Raw genomic sequence first — 24,704 nt, 5'->3', positions numbered from 1 at the left:
GGACTTACAAGCTTTCTATGGTGATATTTCTGGCTATGCCTTTCTCTGTCCTTTTAAGTTTAAAACTCACTTTTGACTCAAAATGTTTCTACATGATTAGTTTCTTTGAAGGACTCAGAAAGAGAGAGAGAGAAAAGCAGCATCAGGGGCCAGGCATGAACTTAACCATGTGAGAAGCCTGTTAAGTCTATGGAAATGTAAGCATCTGGGACAAAGTGAATTGGAGAGCAACATGCTTCAATATTGAATTAAAAATCAGCAGACAAAGAAAAGTGCACACGAATGCAGCAAGAACTACCAGCAGGATATCCCTGTTTTATAAGCATTCAGTAGCAAAAGCTACCTACACATCCGGTCCTTGAAGCCCACCCACAGACAGTAGCATGAGCCAGATTCCTGAAACCGCAGATGGTGTGAGTCCTCTGAGACTTGGTATTTCAGACTTGCTCACGGCAGCCTCTCATACAGTGTCCATGAAAAAACAAGTGAAAAGGAAGCCACCTACTTCGCATAGGCATGGGGTTCTTTCTGACTTACATTTGAAATAGCGGCATTTTATCAGGTGGAAAAGACAGTGCTGTGTCCAAGAATTTGCAAGCTGATAAATATAAGATGAGTTCGTTTGCGGGGATCTCTCCTTTTAAGGGTCCATTTCCATCAGGGGCAGAAACTTTCGTTCTGTTTGTTTTGTTGCTGTTTCTGTAAAGAAAGGCATTCTTGTTACATTCCTTCACATACCTGCTGTAGACTATTCACCTGGTAAATGTCCACAGAAAGTTTTTTCTTTTTTTTCCAAAATAGCTGGTCCCATCCTAAGTACTTCAAGGAAATAGCATTTAGCACTATATCACATTACATCATAGTCATGTCCTTTAATCTTAACTACTTTCCACAGGTGTTCATAAACACTTGTACGACTTACCTCAGAGATTCATCTTCCTCTTTCAGGTCTTCTTCAAGTTGTGTGAATGTCTGAATCTAAATGACAAACAACCATGCATTGAAGTTACTATTGGACAGAGATTAACCCTATCTTAATGTTTAAGCTGTATATGTCTACCCACGAACCACTGCTTTCTTTGCCACAAGACCAGAACTGCATGGTGCCCAGGTATCATTACTGAATGCTTTGATCAAAGATTCTAAAGAAGAACACAGATCAAAGGAGGGGGGATGGTAGTGGTGGAAATTAAGAACAGAATTTCACTTCTCATGGAATCCAGACTCTGTGTTGTTGTTGTATGCCATCGAGACTGTTCTGACTCATAGCAACCTTGTATAAGATCTCCAAAGAGTGACTGGTGAGTTTGAACTGCCGACTTTGAGGTTCAAACTGATCTTGCAGTCCAGTGCTTACCCTACAGTGCCACACCAGGACTTTGGGGAGCCCCTATTGTTACTGCCCTGACAGTCTTTAGCCACAGAATCATGAATAAAAAATATCACCTGGAGTATTTTTAAATTCAACAACAGTTATCTAGCTTAACTCATCAAGATCGTCCATCCTGAGCTTTGTGCCCTTTTAAAATACTTTACTCTATGGGATCAAACTCTTAACAGTGACTCAAAAGGTTAGGTAGGAAGCTTAGGCAGAAATGATTCTCTGTCACTTCCAGGGGAAGAACAAATCAGAAAAGGAGATGAGCATGGCTGCACAATTTGAAGAATGCAGTCTATGCTATCCATAGAAATTGAGTTGGTGTATGTTTTGCTCTATCTATTTTCAACAATAACAAAAAAATATGTAAATGTCTATTGAAACTAGCTAATCAGTAATATTAAACAGTACAAATTAGCTGGAACAGTTAACAATTGTCCATATATTAACTGTAAAATAAGATAAAATATTCTCTATTTAGCCGAGAGCTATGTGCTAACTAGACTGAAAATGACCTTGCAGATAAAATTTGATACATGTGAAATAGTATATTATATTACTCCAGAATTAAAAAACAACAAAAAAAGCTCCAATCTTGTACTTACCAATTCAGAGATCATTATTGGCCATAATGAAGTCAAATGTTGAGGAGATATTCTCAGCAGCAAAACTCTGAAAAACAGAAACATCTGAGCAGCAACTATGGATGTCTGTCCGACTCTGAGATTGTCTGTCAGGCGTTCTAAAGAAAGAAGATTTTAGAGGTGTCACACAGATAGGTAGTTTTGGGTTTCTTAACAGACAAATAAAAAGTACAGTATAAAAAAATGAGTATTAAGAGAACGTTTCTGTACTCCCAGTCTGCTCTTAGCCATCTCTTTTGGAACTATAATTGTTTCTGTCCTTTTATAAAGGAAGGGAATCACAGCTGCTACCCCATGCCACAGGTGAGTAGAGTCAACTAAACATCTGACTCCAGGTCAGAAACCCATTGGATGACCACTGAATACTGAAGTTTTCGTCTAAAATATAAATTATGCCATACAAAAACCAAAAACAATGCTTGTGGGTGTGGACCTATAAGATTATATAGACTGGCTGACCAACAACAACCTAATTTTAGGGTGGGGGTTGGAGGCAGAGAGAATAAACAAAATATTCTGTGAATAAAATTCCAACCGGAATGGAAGGATTCTTCATATCAAGGAACAACCTTGTTTCCTCAGAATACTGGGTTGTTAGGGATGAGAAATTTAGATACTGGCTATCAAAAATGAGGGGGCTACAAAGGCATGAGTGGTTAGCTCACAAGTTTTCATGAGTGTGCTTAGTTGCAGAATGGGGGGGGCAGGGGTGACATAAAGAGCAAAATGGATAAGAAAACAAGATCCTTCAATAGATTGTCTACAAGAGACATATCAAAAAGATGGAGACAGCCTAAATGCCGATCAACAGAAGAACGGTTACACAAACTTTGGTACATACACACAATGGAATTCTATAAAACATTGAAGAATAATGATGAATCTGTGAATCACCTCACAACCTGGTTGAACCTGGAGGACATTACACTGAGTGAAATAAGTCAATCACATAAGGGCAAATATTGCATGAAACCAATGTTGTAAAACATTAAAAAACAAAAAATTTGTAAAGTTTTGGCTTGATGGCCAAGACAAAAACTAAATCCTGCAAGGGGGTGGGAGTCAGGGGGAGAGACGTATATTAAATTCTCTAGCCCCTAACACTCTTCTCTACTTCTCCATGGAAGTAACTGTAGAACACATTTTTCAAAACTTAAGGTCTCTGAGGAACTACTACAGACCATGAAATTTGAAGGCTTTCTGCCTGTGAGTGACTCCAGCCTAGCAGAGCTTAATTCCATCCTGTACCTAGTTTTAAGTGTTCAGATGCCAATTGTAGAGTTGCAATCAGTGTCAAAAACTAAGCATGTATGAAGTGTTGAATGGGAAACCAATTTGCTCCATATACTTTTACTCAAATAACAATAAAATGTTAAAAAAATGAAATAAAAACAATCTGCTCTGGACTGAATTGTGTCCACCAAAAAGACATTTTGAAGTTGTAACCTAATACCTATAAGCATGACCTTGTTTGGAAACATGATCTTTGCTGATGTAATCAAGTTAAAATGAGGTCATACTGAAGTTGTTGTTAAGTGCTATGGAGTTTGTTTCAATTCACAGTGACCCTCTCTAGGGCTTCAGAGGCTTTATATCTTTTGTAGGAGCAGAAAGTTTCATCTTTCTCCTGCGAAAAGGCTGACGGGCTTGAACCACCAATCTTGTGGTTCAAAGTCCAGTGCTCATTTTATGGAGCTACCACATTTCCCATACTAAAGCTGTTGTTGTTAAGTGCCGTCGAGTCGGTTCCAACCCATAGCGACCCTGTACAGGGTTCCGAGGGTGTAAATCTTTATGGGAGTAGAAAGCCTCATCTTTCTCCCGCGGAGTGGCTGGTAGTTTCAAACCGCTGACCTTAAGGTTTTCAGCCTGATTTGTAACCACTACGCTACCAGAGCTCCTTTCCATACTAAAGTAGGCTGGTTCAATATGGTTCATACAGTCCATTATGACTGGTGCTCTTATGAGAAGAAAAGAGACAAACACACAAGGAGAATGCCATGTGATAACAGAGGCAGAGACTGAAATGATGCATCCACAAAGCAAAAAACACCAAGGGCTGACTTCTGGTAACATCAGAAGCAAAGAGAGAGTCAGGCAACAGACTCTCCCCTAGAGCCTTCAGAGGGAGCGTGGCCCTGCTGACCCCTTGATTTTGGACTGGTAGCCTCAGAACTGTGAATGAATCAACAGACATTGGTCTGTTGTTTTAAGCTATGCTGGGTGGAACTTTTTGTTTAATGGCAGCTGTAGGAATCTTGCTAATCAATATTAACATCAGAGTACTTTATTTTTAAAATTAAAGTCTTACATATATTGATTGATTTCCAAAGTTTTTCTACAAGGAAATGTCAAAAAGTTTGTTGCTGTTGTTAAGTACCGTAGAGTCGATTCTAACCCATAGTGTCCCTATATCAGGTTTCTGAGGAGCAGCTGGTGAGCTTGAACCACCAATCTTGCAGTTCAAATGACTTTGCAGTCTGACACATTAGCCCACAGCGCCACACCAGGACTCCAAATAGTTTGTAGAAAACAGAATGAAAAGATAATGGAATTTTTCTTTTTGAAGCCACCTCTTATGATGCTGATAGTTTCGGCTCTCACTTAAGCGCTGATTTTAACACTCAACTATTCTGCCCAAATGTGCTCCACTAGTCAGTTAATCTCAGCTGTGTGTGTGTGTGTGTGTGTGTGTGTGTGTGTGTAAGGGGGAGGGAGCGCTGCCCATCTTACCTTGTATCAGTGGAAGGTAAGGGTGATACTGATCGAATTCTCCACTGAAGATGGCAAAAGCCTGGCGCTTTAACAGCATGGCTTTCTGCTCAAAACTTGAAAACAGCTTTAAAGAACTGCTCTGCATGTCTAGAATGAATATAGCAAATAAGTTACACGGAGTGAGAAAAGTATATTAAGTCATAGGAAATTAGTGTTAAGTGTAATTTCTATCTTCCCTAGTTAAAAAAGAAAATTCAATCATGATCTTTTTGAAATGGGGTCATGTGATTTTTTTCATTCCCATATTTATTTATTTTAAATTTCTTTAATGATATTTAGCGACAATATTAGAAGAGAGCATGAGGTATACATTCTATTGCTGACCTTGTGGTTCAAAATGACCTTGTAGCTTATCTACAGCGTTAGAGGTACACATAAGCACTCTTACTAAATTATAGTGAACTTATCATTATTTTCAACACAAAACTCAGATCCTGCCATGGCCGTTTCCCATCATCTCTCTCTCCCCATTACGAACTGTAGAGAAGGTGGTCCTTCTTATCAACAGACTAGACTGAGGAGGCTCAGTCATTTAGCCCTGACAGACACAACCCTCCACACTGTGGCTTGAGGCACAGATGGCACCATACAAGATTTACATAAGGTTCTGAAATGCATGGCCATGCCTAACAACCAGGTCATTAGGCCTCCAACTTGTGCAAGTAACGTCGAACTTACTCATTAAATCTTTAAACATGGTTCTCTCATGAGCCAGAAGATGATCAATAATGGACCTCCAACTAGATACAAAGCAAAGCAAAGTTAATGAGATATCAAATGGATGGTTGTCTGATTAAGAGCTTCTGGAAAATAACGTTGCCCTTTATGAACTGTTTATTATTACAGGCAACTTTCTGAGAAGATCTGGGTGAAATTAATACATAGCTTCTATGTAAGTGTCTGCTAGTGCAAGCTTGTCATTAATAGCCACAACACAGGGAATGAAAGAAGACTTTGCCTTGGATTTTCTAGGTGTTGTAAAAGCACACAAAATTGGCTGGCTGATTTTTTCAAGGCTTGCCTTCAAAAACATTCATATTGATGGTGTTCTGTGTCTGTGCTAATAGAAAGAAGTGAAGGCCACTTCCTCTACAGAGGCCTTTCAAATAGGTTCCCCACAGGAGAGAAAGAAGATGGCAATGGGGACATCCACAGGGCATGAAGGAGCCTTTTGGTGGTGGCAGGGTCAACTCCAAGCCACACAAAGAGGTTGACTTCGATCTCCCACCCTCCACCCCTGTGCCTTCCCTGCCGTGGACTAAAACCTACTACACCAAGCCCTGGGAGAGTTAACTAAGTGGTTTTGTTGATCTTCCAGGAGAGGCAGCGTGCACATCTCCATTTATCTTTAAAAGGATCTTCACTGATGGCTAGGGATCTAGTTTGTGGCAGAGCTAGTGTGAATGATGGACAGGTGGGGCTAGAGATACAGCTGGCCTCACTGTTGTTGTTAAGTGCCATCCAGTTGCTAGTAGTTGTCATTTAAATGTTGGTCTTTTATGGCCATGTAGTACTAGACTAAGCATCAGTGGGATCCCATAGTATGCTCTTCAGGAATAATAAAAATACCAAACCAATTGCTGTGGAGTCAACTCTGCCTCACAAAGACCTCATTTGCATGAAAGTAGATCTCCAGACCTCTCTTCCAGGTTCCCCTGGGTGAACTCAATCTTTCAATGGTTCAGTTAGCAGCTGCGCTTGCTGTTTATACCATGCGCAGGGACTCCATAACCTCTCTCAGTTATGTGAAATGCCTCCTTTGAAAAATAAGGGACCTTTGTATTTTCAAAGACTGAACTCGTGCCCCCTGAACCCACAGTAAACATGTGAGTTGTGGCAGTGACCTACTATTATATGGGCTGATGTTAAAGAACTGTATCAGATGAGACTAAATCCCCTGGAAGGTACAGTGCATATGTGTGTCTCAGAACAGCATGTCTTACTGAACACAAGAGGTATCCATCTGAAAGAAAGCGGGGTCCAAGAATAATTCCAGGACTTCTTTCTTCCAGGCTCGTTTTGTGTAGGAGTAACCGCTCAGATCACTCAGAAGCTGAGCCCCAGCGCGGAAGCTGGGAGCATTGTAGGCACTAAATGGGGGTGGGAAGAGAACATGGTCCTGGTCAGAGTGATGACAGTCCAAGGAAAGCCACTCGATTCCTTTCTTTACGTATCTACATATTCATATTCCTTTACATGTGGGAAGGGGATGCAGAGAAGGCAGTGTTAACCTGTGGTTGCGCAGGTAAGGAAAAACATAGTAAAGCAAACGTGAGATCAATGGCACGGCTTTCTCCTTCTCATCACTTCGGTAAACCATGTCCAGGAGAGACGCCAGAACCTAAAAAAAAGATGACAGTAAAAAGCCAGAAATCTTCTGAAGTGACGATAAGAAATGTAGTCCTTAAAGAACTACACATAGAAATTCCACAAGAAGGTTCTAGGACAGGGGTGGGGAACTGCTGCATGTTGTTTTTTTTGTTGTTAAGTGCCTTAGCAGTCCAGTGCTGATCCCTGATCCTACAGCACCACACTAGGACTCCCGTAAAATAGTTCCAGCCATCACCTTGTTGCTGTTGTTGTTAAGTGCAGTCTAGTAGGGTCTGACTCATAGCAACCCTGTATATGGTTTCTGAGGAGCAGCCAGTAAGCTTGAACCACTGACCCTGTAGTCCAAATGACTTCTCAGTCCAGCGCATTAGCACGCAGTGCTACACCAGGCCACTACATTGGTGGTGGTGGTGTGCCATGGAGTCAGTTCTGACTCATAGCAACCCTGTATAGGCTGTAAATCTGTACAGGAGCAAAAGCCTCATCTTTCTCCTGCAGAACAGCTGGTAGTTTCGAACTGCTGACCGTGAGATTAGCAGCCTGACTTGTAACCACTATGCTACCAGAGCTCCTTGGTGGTGGTGGTTATGACTCATAGCAACCTGTACAGGTTCAGACTCATAGTGACCCTGCATGGGGTTTCAGAGGCTGTAAATCTTTATGGGAGCAGAAAGCCTCATCTTTCTCCCACGGAATGGCTGGTAGTTTCGAACTGCTGACCTTGTGTTTCGCAGTCTGATTTGTAACCACTATGCTAGCAGAGCTCCTTCATCTTTCTTTAGGGGTGAGTTAATCAAATGTTTGACCAAGTATAGCAGGCAAAATTTTAAGTTGATAATTTTGTATGGCCCATTAATGATGTTATAAATATCCAGATGGCCCTTGGCAGAAAAAAGGTTCCCCACCCCTTCTTCAGGCCAAGGCTGACTTAGAAGCTTGCCATGGAGGGGTCAGCCACACCTCCTGGGCCCAAAGCATGGTATGTCTTTACCACAATTCCCCATGGCAATCATTTACATGTTGTTGTTGTGAAGTGCCGTCGAGTCGATTCTGACCCATAGTGACCCTGTATAAAATTCCCAAGGAGCAGTTGGTGAGCTTGATCCACCAACCTTGCAGTTCAAATGACTTTGCAGTCTGACGCTTTAGACCACAGAGCCACAAGAGAACTCCATCATTTACATAAGGGATGACAGATGAGTCCTGTATTTACCTCTGCCAGGAGAGAGAGGGCTTGCACGCTGTACACCGAAGGGGCAGATGCAGACACCATCGAAGAAGCTGCAGCAGCTTCCGCTGAAACAGACATTGTGCTTTAAGTTGTAATAGTGCCATTTATGCCCTCAAAGCATCACCTGACTTTGAGAAATGAGTTCCCACTTTTCATAGTGACTGTGTATATAACTTAATGGCATTCCTTGCTGCTAACATGTGAAATTTCAAGAGCTAAGAATCTGTACATTTTGATGACACGCATTTGCACTGATTCAGTTTGTTTCTATTTCTAGTGTCGTCATCATTCTTGGAATTTCAACATCTACTTGAAGAATTAATCTAACATTCAAGTTTCTAAGCCTCTTTTCAATTCCAGTAATTTTTAATTCTGACCCAGCTCAACCATCCTAGGACCTCATCAATTTCTAGGAGCACCACATCTAAAGTCTGCATATCAAACAGCTTGCACGGACCACCACCATCTTCTCTTTCTTGCTTGCCCACCCTCAGAACCTTGCTCCAGCAGTTTCCCGAATATCACTAGTGCCCTGATTCTACTGCCTTGACTGTCCACCCAGGGCTCCAGGTTTCCACTACTCCCCCCTCCTTACCATCTCCCATCTCTATTGTCTACCTTGTAAACACCTTGCCTCTCTCGCTCTCTGAAGTGCACACCTAGGAGAATGCTAACTGCCATGGTTTGTCTATGCAGTCCTGGCATAACTAATTGTTCCTGGAGAAGACCACACCACTATGCAATGAATCTCACTCTTTCAAGGCCATGAACCTACAACATGTCCCTGGGTGGTATGCTGGTTTTCCTACTCTACAATTCTTTCACACCTTCACAAGTCCCTTAATATCCTGCACTCTCCTCCTCAGCTAATAACTTTACCTCATAAGAAAACCAAACCAAACAATGCCATCAAGTCAGTTATAACTCAGAGTGACCCTTAGTTTCTGAGACTGTAAAAATCTTTATGAGAACAGACAGCCTTATCTTTCTCCTGAGAAGCAGCTGGTGAGTCTGAACTGATAACCTTGTGGTTAGCAGACCACTGCTTATAACACAGTGCCACCATTCAAAAAGTTCATGGAAAAAATTCCATTGTCTTTCAACTCAATTCTTCCCCGAACCTTTTGAAGCCCCCTTGTATTTGAAAAAATGCTATCAAATTGAAATGACTTCTTTTCGCCATTACAAGTAATTAATCCAGAGCATTTATATCCGTATTTTCTGCCTCTTCTTCTGTTTCAATAAACATGTCCTTAATTTCCTATCAAATTACAATAACTCCATTTATATTAATTTTGGTCCTCTGGCTTTCAAGGACTTTGCGCTCTCTTATATTAATTTCTTCCTCTCTTCTGCGCTGCTCTCAGCAGCACACAAAGGCTTTGATAAAGTCCAATTTAGAAACAATCAAAATGACACAAACCATTCTTAGATCTTTAGTCTCTCTTGGTTACTGTCCTCTTTACAATTACTCTTCAGAGATTTTTCAACTCTCACTATCTCTGCTTCTTCATCGTCCATTCTGTTCTTGACCTCCTGCCAGCAATCTTCCCTTATCGTCCACCCCACCCACCCCCAATGACTTTCATGTCACCCAGGCCAGTGTGTGTCTGGTCTTATCTTACTCTGCTGCTCAGTGGCCAGGTTCTACATGGTTACCTACTCCTACTTCTCTTCTTGAAATACTTTCTTCTGGTAGTTTCCAAGACTCTAGCAAGTTCACCAGCTACTCCTCGGAAACCCTATACAGGGTCGCTATGGGTCAGATATGGGTCAGAATCAACTCCACGGCACTTAACAACAACAACAACAACAGCCTCTGTTAGTTTTCCTCCTACCCCCAGACTACTTCTCACCTTTGCTGGCTCCTTTCCCTTTTCAGAGAGCTCACACTTAATATGTGCAAATGGAACTCAATTTCCCCTTTCAGTCTTCTCCATCTCAATAAACAAAGTCAAAAACCTTGATTGCTCTTTTTAAAAATTAATCATACATCCAATTCATTAGCAATGCTTGTTGAGTGATTTACATCAGTTGCTATAACTCCTCCTTCCAAAACCACATTATCTCTTGCCCAACCCATTGCAATGTCCTTTTAACTGGACTTCCATATTGCTCATGGCAGCCAAACTGATGTTTTCTATTGCTTGAATAAGGTCAAGGTCGCTGCTCTCCATACTTGAATGGTTTTCCATAGCAAGTGGAATAAAACTTAAGCTCCTTACTGTGCTCTACAAAGCCTGCACATTGAACTCCTATGATCCAGGAGACAGCTGTGCTGGCAGGGAAGTGGCAGCAGCATCAACAGCATGAGACACAGTAAGGGGCTTCCCAGCCCATGGAGCAAGGGGAGGTGAGTGACTTCAGGAAGAGGGCTCACTTGTGAAGTGGGGTGCCTCCAGGCATTTAATTGGGGGAGCTAGACCTGAGTACCTTCAGGCTGAGGATTACGGCATAATGGCATGCCCTCTGGGCATTTATCTAGTGCTAAAAGAGCTTTGTAACACTGCCTAAGCAGGGCAGAGGTCAAGGAACTGTGTCGCTGGGAGGCTGAGGACTAGAGAGAGGCCTGCCTGCTGGCATGACTGGGAAGACGCTGTCCTGACTGAAGCACTGTGTTCTGAGCATTTCTGCTCCTGAACTGTAACTTGCTAATTTCCCTAATAAGCCCCACAACTCTGAGCATTGTTGGTTCTGTGTAGTCACTGCAATGGATTATAGGACGCAACAAAGAAACAGAGAACACTGTGGGAGGGACGGTTAGGGTCAGAATTTATACAGACGGTTGGATGGAGGATGGAGGGATGCCTGACCTCTGCCTCAGAGGAACTGACTGATGAGTTTGATTCTAGTTCCCCTTTGGGGGAGTCAGAGTCAGAGGAGGTGAGACACCATCCCCACGCCCTTTTCACAGTAGCCTTTTCAGAATGGCTTCTTTCGCTTAACAATATACACTTGAAGTTCCTCCACATCTTTTTGTGGCTACATAGCTCATTTCTTCTTATCACTGAATACTACTCCATTGTATGAAGATACCACAGTTGGTTTACTCAACCAATGGGCATCTTGGTTGTTTCCAATTTGGGGTAATTATGAGTAAAGCTGCTATAAACATTCATGTGCAGGCTTTTATCTGAATATATGCTTCCAGCTCATTTGGAAAAATACTTAGGAGCATGACTACTACATCTTATGGTAAGCCTATGCCTAGCTCTGTAAGAAATCACTCGGACATCTTTCACAGTGACTGCACCCTTCTGCATTCTCACCAGTAATGAATGAGAGTCGCTGCTGTTCTGCATCCTCACCAACAGTGGATGCCGTCAGTGTTTAGGATTTTAACCATTGTAATTGGCAAGTAGTGGTGTCTCAGGGTGTTCATTTATACTTCTCTAATGACATGTGAGAGGAGCTCTGGTAGAGTAGTGGTTACGAGTCAGGCTACGAACCTCAGGGTTGGCAGTTCGAAACTACCAGCTGTCCCAAGGGAGAAAGATGAGGCTTTCTGCTCCTGTAAAGATTTACAACCTTGGAAACCCTGTACAGAGTTGCTATAAGTTGGAACTGACTCCCTGGCATATAACCACCACCACCACCACTACCAATGACATGTGAAAGCACTAATGGTGCAGTGGGTAAGCACTTGACTCAACAAAGAAAGGTCTGCTTTGCAAAAAAAGACGTGGCACTCTGCTTCTGTAAAGATTACTGTTGTTGTTAAGTGCCATCAAGGTGGTTCCGACTCATCAGCAACCCTGTGTAGGGTTTCTGAGGCATGGCTGGTGGGTTTGAACAGCCAACTGTGGTTAGCAGTCCAATGCTTATTGTACAGCACCACAACAGGCTTGGAAAAACAATGGGTGCAGTTCTACCCTATCTTATTGGGTCACTATGAGTTAGAGTTGAATTGGAGGTAAAGGGCCCTTTTTCATTTAATGAATGTCAGAAGATATTGAGCATGGTGATTTATTTTTTGATTTTCATCTCTTCTATGTTCCATTAAAGAAGAGGCCCAACCGATTTTGTTTGCTGCTCTAGCAGCAGGATCTAGAACATGATGTGTGACACATACTTCTCTCACAGGCTTATATTAGGAACCTTTACATTCACTGCATATAGAACCATTTTAAAAGGAGAAAAAGAAGAAAAGCATTTTGTATCATGTTTTATGTGGCCAGTATATGGATACATGATTTGCTTGTTGTTGTTGTTAGGTGCCACTGAGTCAGTACCAACCCATAGCGACCTTATGCACAGCAGAACGAAACCCAATCCTGGGCCAACCTCACTACTGTTGCCACGCTTGAGTCCACTGATGCTGCCACTTGGCCAATCCATCTTGTTGGGGGTCTTCTTCTTTTTCTCTGACCTTCCACCAAGACTAAAATAAAATAGAGCTATGATCCAAACATGTAGTTTTTCCAGTGGCCTACATTTACTGATTGTCTACTGAGATGCTAAAAAAATCAGTAAACATTTCACTATATCACTAGTGGTGATGGTGGTTATGTGCAATGGAGGTTAAACTTAATTACTGCATAAAAACATGACGTTAGAGTCCGCACAGCTGCCCGGGTGGTGAAGCTGCAGTTTAATGGGCACATCCGACAGAAACAACCAAGTGAAGATTAGTCAGGTAGTAGCAAGAGCTCTTTCTCTCTTGCCCTAGAACCACAGTTGTAACCATAGCCACAGGCTGAGAAAGCATAATTGTTGGGTGATAGCAGCAAATGATAGTATACTAGTTACAGCATCTTTATTACAGAATTAAGTATAATTATCTCTTTTATGCCAACCACAGAACTAGCTATCAAATATGGTGGAAGGATTATATACTGTAGGGATGCTGTTTGTCTGTCCAACACACCTCTCTCACTCCTTCTTCTGGGATTAGTACCCTCTTTCAGGAGCCTTGGTCACACTGTGGGTTAGGCACTGGGCTGCTAACCACAAGGCTGGTAGTTCAAAAACAACAGTAACTCTGCAGGAGAAAAATAAAGGCTGCCTGCTCTCACAAAGACTAAAGTCTCTGGAAACCTACATAAGGCTGCAATCAGTCGGAATTGGCTTGGTGACAGTAGGTTTGGTTTGGGTTTTTAGGTGGAGAGTCCATTTCAGGGATTTCAGTACATCAATCTTCTTTCCTACGTCTTGGGTCAGGCACATGACCCATACTAAACCAAACAAATACCTAGCTCATGTTGGTTTATAGCAAATCTGCTGCACAAGACCCTTTTAAGGTGTTGAAGAACAAAGATGTCAGTTTGAGGACTAAGGTGCACCTGACCCAAGCCATGGTATTTTCAATAACCTCATATGCATGTGAAAGCTGGACAGTGAATAAGAAGACCTTAGAAGAATTGATGCATTTGAATTGTGGTGTTGGAGGAGAATATTGAAAGTGCCATGGGCTGCCAAAAGAACCAACAGATCTGTTTTGGAAGAAGTGCAGCCAGAGTGCTCCTTGGAGGCCAGGATGGCTAAACTTCGTCTTTCAGACTTCAGACATATTATCAGGAGGGACCAGTTGCTGGAGAAGGATATCATGTTTGGTAGGATGGAGGGTCAGAGAAAAAGACGAAGACACCTAGTGAGATGGATTAGCAAAGTGGCAGCATCAATGGGCTTATATGTGGCAATGATGGTGAAACTGGCCCAGGATCAGGCAATGTTTCGTTTTGCTGTGCATAGGGTCGCTGTGGGTCAGGACTGACTCGATGGCACCTAACAACAACAACAACACAGATGGGTACTTTTAGCTGATATGAGCTAGAAGGGCTGGATTTCTTGTGTTTGTTTCAGTTAGTCTAAGGTGATTCTGTTACTCATGCCCCAAAGAGCCATGACTGACTAACTCCTCTTTTCTTGTATATTTTGTCTGTTGTTGGTAGATGCTGTGGATTCCCTGCCTACTCACAGCGATCCCATGTAACAGAGCAGAACGGCCCTGTAAGATTTTCTTGGCTGTAATCTTTTTGAGGAGTCCTAGTGTTGTGCTGTGGGTTAGCTAGACTGCTATGTTGATTTGAACTGCTAGGTTGGTCGTTCAAATTCACCAGCTGGTCCTTGGAAACCCTAAACAGGGTTGCTATGGATCAGAATTGACTTGATGGCACTTAACAATAACAACAACAATCTTTTCGAAAGCAGATTTCAGGTTTTCTTCTGCAGAGCTTCTGGGTGGGTTCACACCCCCAACCTTTTGGTTAGCATCCATGCACGGAACTGCTGTGCCACTGGGCTGTGTGAACCACAAGGTCGGCGGTTCAAATTCACTAGCCACTCCTCAGAAACCCTATACAGGGTCGTTATGAGTCGTCAGACCTGACTTGACAGTACTTAACAATAGCTAGTCAGAAGGCTGGGTTGTGCCTATTCTAGGTTGCGGCTACTATAAACACCAAGTATTTGCACATTTCATGTAATGAGATGAACACCAAGCATCACTGAAAAGCAAGGGTGTATACAAAGAAATGAAATACACAGCATAAAAATGCCTGACAATGGCTTGTTGGGTTACAAGCTTGTCCTCCACAGTGACACAAGATGAAAAATATACACTGTCATCTTCTTTATCCCACATTGCTATTCAATCACTTACTCTTACTACAAGTCCATTACCTGAGGAAGTTCCTAGTTCGAAGCCTTTTCTAGGCTCAGTGGTTGCTTACATCACTGAGGATGCTCTTTGGTGGAATTCTAATGCTTACTACAGTGAAATCTGGGATAGCATGAACCCAATGGGACTACTTTGATTTTCTGGGGTCTCGAAAGCTTTCTGCCTTTGACAGGATTGAGTTGTACCACTTTCTACTGCTCGTTTTAATGGGAATGAGTTTTCCTTCTCTGTACGGTTTCCATGTTACACAGGTTCCAGCGTTTGCAGGTTTGACTGTATTACTAAAACAGCGGCTGCTGTCAAGTCTCCGCGATTCATGGAGACCCCATGTGTTTCAGAGTAGAACCGCACTGCATGTGATTTCCAGTGACTGTGACCTTCCCGACGTAACCCTCATTTTCAAGGTGCTGCTGGGTGGATTCAAACCACCAGTCTTGGGGTTAGCAGTTGAGTGTTTGTATCATCTAGGACCTAATGCTTAATATACACACAATTTATAGTGCAAAAGGTAAAATCAGACTTTTTTTCTTTTAAAAGAAAAAAATTAGAACCACTAGTTGGCAGCTCACATGATCTGTTGATCCCGGCATTACCTACCGCACAACTCTTCTTCAGCGTCAGATTCTTCCAAAGAGATCTGAGGCTGGGCCTTCACCTCCAGATTTCTGCTCAGCCAGCTAGTCTGTTCTAGGGAAGAACCAGCGATGTTCCCCACGGCTTCTAGGATTTTTTGAGTGACTTCCTGGGAGTAGTCAGGAGAAAAAAGAAAGGAAGTTAGTTAAAGACAAGAATCCGAGAGTGTCTAATATGTTCTGTCCAGTGGAAATATAATGCAAGGCTCAATGGTCCAAGCTCAGTGGTCCAAGCTCACCAGCCACTCCTTGACGACACTTAACAACAACAACAACAACTATGAGTCATACATACAAAACTGAATTTCCTAGGAGCCCTGGGATGGAGCTGTAGGAAAAGGACTGAACTAATAACCAAAAAGTGGGCTGTTCAAACCCAGCTGCCACTCCTTGGAAACCCTTTGAAAATGGGTCACTATGAGCTGGAACCAACTTGACGGCACACACCAACAAGGAACCACATTAAAAAGTAAAAAGAAACAGGTAAAATTAAGTTTAATATTTTATTTAACCCAATGTGAGGTTATATCAAACAGTGCTACAAATATCTTGACTAAACAAGAATATCAAAATGTAAGGCTACTTATTGTTTTTTGATATCTCCTCCATCTAAGTCTATACACTTCTGAAGGTTGTGTTTCAATCTCTCCAATCATTCCTTGAAGAATTCTATGCACTTTGATTCACACCATGTTAAAATGGCAGTTTTAGGATCCTTGAGGTACACAAATCATGCTCTTTCTCAACATTCTTTGAGTTTGGGGAACAAAAGGAAGTCTGAGTGGACAGGATGACTCTATAGAGAGGATAGGGTAAGTCTCCCAATGACATTCTCCTAGGACAGCCCTTGTTACCCTTGAAGAATGAGCAGGTACATTGTCATGATGGAAAAAATTCCTTTCCTGGCCTTTTTTCCCCAACAATGCAGCTTTCTTAAACCTTCTTCATAATAATCCCTGTGATTATTCTGTATCCTTCAAGAAAACGTATTAATACTACTACCCCTCGGGAATCACAAAATCAAGTCACCATCATTTTCTGAGCTAACTCTCTGCCTTGAATTTAACTGGTCCAGCAGATCCTCTTGGAAGCCACAGTTTTGCTTTGAAGGCACCCTAACGAGACTAAGACAAGTGTATTTCTTTAAGAACTGATTACAGAGATATGTCTAAACACATTTTGTTTGGAATAAACTTGTGAATGTATGAACTAGAACCCTAGTAGTAAAAATTTTTTACTTACCCTTGTGTAACCACAGTATCACCAACATGCAACCAATATAAAAAATTTTGAATGAGATTTTACATTTATTCTCCCACACTAACTCTTCGAAACCTGGTGTGTGTTTTATACTTCCAGTACATGTGAACTGCCAACTTTGCAGCTAGAGGTCGAGAGCTTAACTGTTTTACCACCCAGGGTATGGACTGGTGGTGGTGGTATGCCGTGGGGTCGGTTCCAACTCATAGTGACCCTGTACAGGGTTTCCAAGGCTGTAATCTTTATGGGAGCAGAAAGCCTCATCTTCTTCCTGAGCTCAGGGTATACATAGCACAAAAAACCTTCATAGTGGCTGTCTTGTCAGTGGAATTATGCATGATTTTAACTTTTTTATTTTTAAATAATTTCAACTTCAAGAAACTTTCTTTTGGCCAACAGTTAACATTCTGTGCTATTTGCTTTGTTACTTTCTCTTTATGTGCACACATTGTCTTCTGACCCATTTGAGAGTAATTTGCAGACATCAAATTCCTTGATAACTTGATACTTGCGTATTTCCGAAGAACAAGGACCACAGCATAGTTTTCAAAATCAGGTTCTGTGGTATTGACGTATAACGACTCTATACAGCAGGAGGGATTGTTGTTGTTAAGTGCTGTCGAGTCAGTTCCAACCCATAGCAACCCTGTATAGGGTTTCTGAGGAGCAGCTGTTGAGCTTGAATCACCGACCTTGTAGTTCAAATGGCTTTGCAGTATGGCGTATTAACCCAGAGTGCCACACCAGGATTCCATAGAAGGGGTGGGGAACCTTTTTTCTTCCAAAATTTATTTAAAAAAAAAAATCATTTGTAAGTCATATAAAATTATCAACTTAAAAAATTAGCCGGCTATATTTGGTCAAACACTGAATGAACTCACCCCTAATGTGATGACTGGAGTCTGTTGTGGTACTGCAGGTTAATGTATTGGACTGCAAAGGTGGTTTAAACGACAAGGTCGGCAGTTCAAGCTCACCAGCCGCTCCTCAGCAACACTATAAAGGGTCACTATGGGTCAGAACTGACTCAATGGCACTTAACAATAACAACATGATGGTTGGAACAGCGGTTGCCTTGGCAGGGCCAGACCAAATGATTTCGTGAGCCTTATATGGCCCGAGGGCTGGATGTTCCCCATTCCTTCTGTATACAGGGCTTCCGAAGCTACCAATCTTGATGGGAGCAGACAGTCTCATCTTTCTCCTGAGGAGCAGCTGGTAGTTTTGAGCTGCTGACCTGGCTATTAGTAACCCAACTTGTAATGCTATCAGAGCTCCTTAATCAATCTACATTCTATGTTGTTTTGCCAATGGGTCCAACAATGCCTTTTACAGCAGCTTCTCACCAGTCTAGAATCCAATTCAGGGCCACACATTGCATTTGGCTGACATTGGTTGTGTTATTTCCTTTAATTCAGAACTGCCTCTGTGTCTCTCATGATGCGACACGGACATTTTAAAAGGCACAGGCCCTCCTCTTCTGTAGAATGCCACTCAATCAATGTGAGTCCTGTTGAGTTTTTGGCAGGAGCACTGAAAGCATGGTGTCCTTTTCAGCAGCCACGCCAGGGTGACATTAAGCAGGCTGCCCTGTTACTGGTGAGGCTACTTTCTATTTAAAGGTGGGGGTTACTACTCTCTCCACTATAATGAACAAGTGCTGCATGCCACCTCCCCTCCAAATAATGTGCACAAGTAAGTAATGCACCCACATATGCACTAAGTGGAAAGGACGAAATTAAGTAAAACCGTTTGGCCTAGTGTGCCCAGGCATATATTACATGTCTTATGACATTTCCAGAGGTGAATTTTGGCTTCATTTACCTGCCCTCCCCATATTACAGACAAATCATATTATTCTGTTCATTTTCCTTTATTCTGTTCATTTTCTTTAATCTCCTGGTGTGGCACTGTAGGATAAGCACTGGACTGCTAACTGCAAGGTCAGCAGTTCAAACTCACCAGTCACTCTTTGGAAATGCTATCTGACTCAAGGCACTTAATAATAATAACATGTGTATGAACATAGTCTGAAAATGTTACTTTTTTTTTTTTTAATGTTTTATTGTGAATTATGTGATAGTGAAAATGTTACTTCTTAATTGTATAATAAAGGTGTAAGAATAAGAAGTTATGAATTAAGTTTGGTAGTCCCTCTGTAATTGGAAAATAAACAATCAAAACCACATACTTGTTTCTATTAACTGAAGTTGATAATCAGAAACTAGAAGTTGAAGTGTGAAAATCATATCAGATCATCTTAAGTGAAATCATGAGGTTATGTTAGGGCAGCTTATTTCATAGTACAATTATGTCTTCTTAGAGTCAACTGAAGTTAACAACATGTATAAAATTGGCACAGCATGCTTACAAATATAACACGCACATCTGGGAGTAGCAGCGGGGGCGTGGCATGGTTGGAAAAAGCATTTGCAAAAAAACAAAAACAAAATATTCATGGGTGGGGATCTTTTGTTTGAGAGCTATGTTTCATTCAAGGCTATTAACAAACATTCAGTTAATGTAATCTATGATTATAAATGTTACAATATAATGATTTTCAAGCTCTATTAATTGGCATTCTATTGTAAGGAGATGTTTTTCTTTTTTCATATGAGTGATTTTTTGCTTTTACTTTTCAGTGTTTTCAAAATCTTCTGAGTATGTATTACTTCTAAGAAGCCCTATTGGTATAGTGGGTTACGTGTTGGGCTGCAAACCTCAAGCTCAGCGATTCAAACCCACCAGTGGCTTTGAGGGAGAAAGATGAAGCTTTCTTGCTGGGAGCCAACCCTCTGTTGCCGTTTGACACAGTCCCGGCAAAGGAGAGACATCAGCACAGCAGATGGTTTTTGGGAAAGCACCCTTTATCTCTCTTCTTTGGGATGGTTCTGATTCCACTTGTAGGGATATATTGTACTGCCACATTCATGGCTCCCACTGTGAGTTCTGCAGAGCTTAGGAAAAACCAGTCTTGCACCAATTGTTTCCACTTTGCTGGATTAGATTCAAAGAGAATTTTAGACAAATTAAAGTAGCGTGACCTATTCCCTCTCACAGAAAACTCCAATACAAAGCAGCTGCATTTATGAGATCACAGAAGCAGATAAAAAACTAAAGTGAAGCTGACCGACCCCTATGAACCCCACCTAAGTCAATTACTGGCCAGAATCCACAAACCCCCTACTACCACATACAGGAACATACGTAATTGGGCAAAGAATAGTGAACCTAAATAAAAGGCGGTCAAAATTTAATAGAGTACCTTTCCTGCAACAATTAACCAGGTTGGGCCCTTTAACATGCTTCATGGCCCCAAAAGAAAGAAACATAGAAACACTGTGGTTAAGCAATTTAATGAATACTTTAGAAAAACAAAATAATTGAATAGATGTTAGTAATGCTGTTACTATAGAAAATAGTAGTACTTTATGTAGGATAGAAGATTGATAATTAGCTAGTAGAAACAATAAGGTAGTGTAGGCAAAGATGATTGAGTCAATAGAAACTTATATTAGAAAGAGGATGTAATCAGGGTTTGGGAGGTGGAAATGATTTGTATAAGGTTTAACTTGATCTTTTAGTAGGAATAAGATAAAACAATCTATCAATTACGTAGAAAAGGAGATGATGTCAGAAGAAAAAGTACTTAATGGTCAGAAAATGAACAGGATATGGAAAGGTCAGGTGGGACATTATAGAAATACTTTTGTTAAGATTTTATAATCACAAGATGAAAGAATGATATAATTAAAAATGTGAATAATTCAAGGGAAAATATCAAAGTATCAAATCATCATGCATTGTGTAACTTTAAGTATAAATAAAGACTTGCTGAGCCGGGCCAGTGAGCTCCATCAGCCAACTAAGCAGAGACTCCTCGATTACTTTCACTTTTGCCGATTCCGCGTCTCCTCTAGAGTCTCACGACCCTGAGAGAGCTGGACTCCCACACTTTCTGCTTCTGTAATGCTATACAGCCTCGGAATCTCTATTCAGGGTCACTATGAGTTGGAATTAATTCGATTGCACACCACCACCGTGTATTACTTTTATGGTGGGGAGGAGAGGTTTAAAGAAAATACCTATGTTCAGAGACAGATGTATTATTCCAGTGATGTTTAAGAATAAACTTCAAACACAGAGTACAAGGGGGAGTGAGGAGCACCATACTTAAACTTTCATTTAAATACATTTTAAATTCCATTTAAATACATTGCTCAAACATAACACAAGAACGTTTATCAGTAGACCTTGTCCCTAAATCCATGTGAATCCTCTCTATAGATAGCAAAGGAAGAAGAGTTAAGAACATATGCAGATCTTTAAAATCAAATTCTGCCCAAAATTTATGATCAATAATGATGTCCTTCCTAGGTGGTACAAAAGATTAATAAGCTCTGGCTCTTGCAGTCTTGGCTCTTGGCATTCTACTAACCATGGGCTTGGGCTAGCCATTCCAATTTCAAGAACAGTCTCTGGGTCTGCACATGGCTCCTTCACCCCGGAAGGTCCAATCTGTGCCGTATACCTTGAGGAAACCTTCCAGGATCAAGAAGCAGCAGCAATTGCTGGGGTCTCCCAAGACTTATTTATGCTACATAAAGGAGCTGGGTGTCTGTGGGAATGTACTCGACTCCTCCCCGACTAAGGTTTCCTTCTTTATTCCAAGAAACATCCCCTAACCTCATCTACAGAAGCATCCTTACTTTAACCTATCTATCATCAAAGAAAAGCAGCAGTTGACAATGGTCCAGCTGAGCGTAGACGTGGGGCCCAACACTTATGACAACCTGGGCCCAGAGTTGGAATGGGCAATGTCTCTGGCTCAGGAGCCTCATGCTGGGGACGTGTCCCTCCCTACACCATGTAGAACGTTTACACTGCAGTCAGTGCCCTGGCCTCAAGGTGCCCTTCATTTCAACCTGCTGCATGTGACTAAGGAATGGAGTAACAATTCCCAGAAGAACTTGGGTTTGTTCCTGGAAATCCTAGTCAAAGCGCACAGAGACACAGAGGGGGATTTCCAGCTTGAGGACACCTGTGCCTGACTGAGACGTCTCCTTCATGCTTCTCTGCTGGTGGTGACCTTCAACCCTGAACAGTGCCATTCGTCATCCCAAAAAAGGAGGTCAGCCATCCCTGCCCCAAAGGCTTCTTGCAAGAACTTCTGTCATGGACACCAACTGCTCATCAACTTCCGGGACGTGGGTTGGCATAAATGGATCATTGCCCCCAGGGGCTTTATGGTAGACTACTGTCATGGAGAATGTCCTTTCTCATTGAACACCTCTCTCAATAGCTCCAATTATGCTTTCATGCAAGCTCTGATGAGTGCAGCTGACCCAGAGGTTCCCAAGCTGTCTGTCTCCCCACTAAGCTGTCTCCCATTTCCATGCTCCATCATGACCATCATGAAAAGGTCATTCTACAATCTTAGGAAGACATGGTGGTTGATAAGTGTGGGTGTAGGTTGTTGTTATTGTGTGCTGTCGAGTCGGTTCTGACCCATAGCGACCCTGCATAGTGTTTCCGAAGAGTGGCTGGTGGTTTGAACTGCTGACCTTACAGCTTAAAGGGATTTTGCAGCCCAGTGCAATAACCCACTGTGTCACGCCAGGACTCCATGGGTGTGGGTAGACTACCAGAAATGGGAATAGGAGGAGTGCTTCCAGATTAGATATTCTAGTAAAGTACCTATTTAGTTTATGACGTTAAAAAAAAAAAAAAAATGTCGAGCTCTGGACTAGTCAAAAGGTTGGCAGTTCAAACCCTCCCAGTAGCATCATGGAAGAAAGGCCTGGCAATCTGATTCCAAAAGGTCCAAGAGAGGGCTATGAACAATACAAGATGGCTCCTACTCACCAAGGATTCTGGGAATAACTAGAGTACCTAACAGAGTAGTGATCTGGCCAGGAAAAAACTCATGGAACGCCTGAATACAGGATAACATTAACTGGAACTCGTTAACTAGTACAAAAATAACCCCATACATCAGAGATTATATACTTTTTTTTTTTCTGGATCCCATCTGTATATCCTTGCACACAAGCATGAAGTATATAAACCATACCCCATACTGCTGTGCACAGACATCTACCTGGGTGACAATCCATACTTTGATCCTTTGCTCTCTGTTGCAAAAATCTTGATGTCAACCTCTGTACATAAGTTCCCCAATAAAAAGCTAGACCTGATCAACCTGCCTTTTTCTGCCTCTGTTGTTGAAATTTGACCTATACTCCTGGGAGCCACTTCTGCCACTGGTTTAGTGGGGTGCAACTCCTATGGAGTAGTTCTACTCTGTTCACATGGGCTGGAATCAACTCTGCACCTAGCAAGAAGCGAGGTGAGACACTGCTGGAACCAGACACTTTTGCTTAACTTTCTCATATACACACCTGCAGGTCTTTTTGATACTTCTTGCTTTCCAAGCTGGGAGTTCTTGTTACAAAGTCATTCAGCATGCTGTTGAGAGACAATCAGCTTCACATTAAAAACTCCAAAACACTCTTCAGAAATAAAATGTTCCAATAGGAAATACTATGTCAGTGTAAATGCTGTGACATGCATGATACCTGAGGAGCAGAAAATATCCAGGTGGAGCTAGATTCAACTGCACAGACTCTTTTAATACACCCAACAATGAAGGGAAGTTCTCTTGCAGGGCTGGAATTGGGAGCCTATTTAAAACACACAAAACAGGAGAAATAATTTTTTAAAAATCATGAACCTGTTAAAGTAAAGCATTTTGGTGCCAGGCCATTGTAAAGTAGAAAGGAAGAAGGCATGTCTAAACGACCTGCTTGCTCTTTTTGTATTAAAATATGTTTTTTGTTAAGCGCTGTCAAGTTGGTTCTGACTCCTAGCAACCCTGTATAGAGTTTCCAAGGAGCAGATGGTGTATAGGGTTTCCAAGGAGAGTTGGTGGGTTTGAACCACTGACCTTTGGTTAGAAGTCCAGTACTTATCTTACAGCACCCCACCAGGATTCCTTACACAAGCTAAATTTTGGAATGGAATTGCCAACCTGGGATCTAGCTGCTGAAAGGTCAGGTCCTCCTGGTTTCCTTGTTTATAAAAATAAAAGTTTACAAAAACAGATGACTGTCGTTACCTCTTTAGCCTTTCTAGTGCTAATATCCCGACATTACTGGTGACATGGTACCACCCACCAAAAGGTCAGGGGTCACCCACCAGGAAGCTGAGGATGATTCTGTGATGATGGCTACTAACCGAGGTAGCTCAGCGACTATATCAGAGCTCAGATGGTATCACTCAGAGTGTATTAGCAGTCAGAGGGTCCCAGGTTCAAGTTCTCATTTTCCAACTTACTACTTCCTGTGTGACATTGGCAGTTTCTCTTCTGCAAAGGAGGATGACAAGCTAACTTGAAGCTGCTGTGAAAGCTCATATGTAATTTGTTGCTAGGTGTCATAGAGATGTCTCTGACCCATAGAAACCCTGTGTAAAACAGAAGGAACTGTTGCCTGGCCCTGCAATGTTCTCACAACTGTACCGTTTCAGCCCATTGTTGTAGTCATCTTGTCCATCTATGTCAATGAGGGTCTTCTCTTTTTCACTGAGCCTCTTTACTTTATCAAGTATGATACCCCTTTCCAGGGACTGGTCCCTCTTAATAAAGCATGCAAGATGAAGTCTGGATCCTGGCTTCTACGGAGCATTTTGCAGTACTTATTCAAACACATCAGTTTGTTCTTTTTTCAGTCAGTAGTACTTTCAATATTCTTCATCAACACCGTAATTCAAATGCATTAATTCTTCTCTGGACTTCATTATTTTTGTCTAGCTTGCACATGGAGTATGAAGCAAT

At 41.8% G+C, this 24,704-nt stretch overlaps 1 protein-coding gene and 1 pseudogene across 1 annotated transcript in view; one reads left to right on the top strand and one right to left on the bottom strand.

The window, feature by feature from the left end:
* The window catches only part of DOPEY2 (dopey family member 2), a 170,156-nt gene that overhangs the window by 10,808 nt on the left and 134,644 nt on the right, over positions 1-24,704 (bottom strand). Inside the window, exons 24-34 of the mRNA XM_006862564.1 lie at positions 23,449-23,553; positions 23,272-23,338; positions 15,579-15,720; positions 8,342-8,424; positions 7,029-7,138; positions 6,741-6,887; positions 5,476-5,537; positions 4,756-4,884; positions 1,984-2,120; positions 923-978; positions 538-699 (exon numbers count right to left, since the gene is read on the bottom strand). Of these exons, the coding sequence (XP_006862626.1) occupies positions 538-699; positions 923-978; positions 1,984-2,120; positions 4,756-4,884; positions 5,476-5,537; positions 6,741-6,887; positions 7,029-7,138; positions 8,342-8,424; positions 15,579-15,720; positions 23,272-23,338; positions 23,449-23,553 (1,200 nt within the window). The remainder of the gene's footprint in view (positions 1-537; positions 700-922; positions 979-1,983; positions 2,121-4,755; positions 4,885-5,475; positions 5,538-6,740; positions 6,888-7,028; positions 7,139-8,341; positions 8,425-15,578; positions 15,721-23,271; positions 23,339-23,448; positions 23,554-24,704) is intronic.
* On the top strand, positions 21,235-23,105 carry LOC102815947 (annotated as a pseudogene).

The sequence above is a fragment of the Chrysochloris asiatica genome, unplaced genomic scaffold (assembly GCF_000296735.1).
Source record: "Chrysochloris asiatica unplaced genomic scaffold, ChrAsi1.0 scaffold00049, whole genome shotgun sequence".
In the NCBI taxonomy this organism is placed as follows: domain Eukaryota; kingdom Metazoa; phylum Chordata; class Mammalia; order Afrosoricida; family Chrysochloridae; genus Chrysochloris; species Chrysochloris asiatica.
This window is presented reverse-complemented; position numbering and strand designations above follow the sequence as displayed.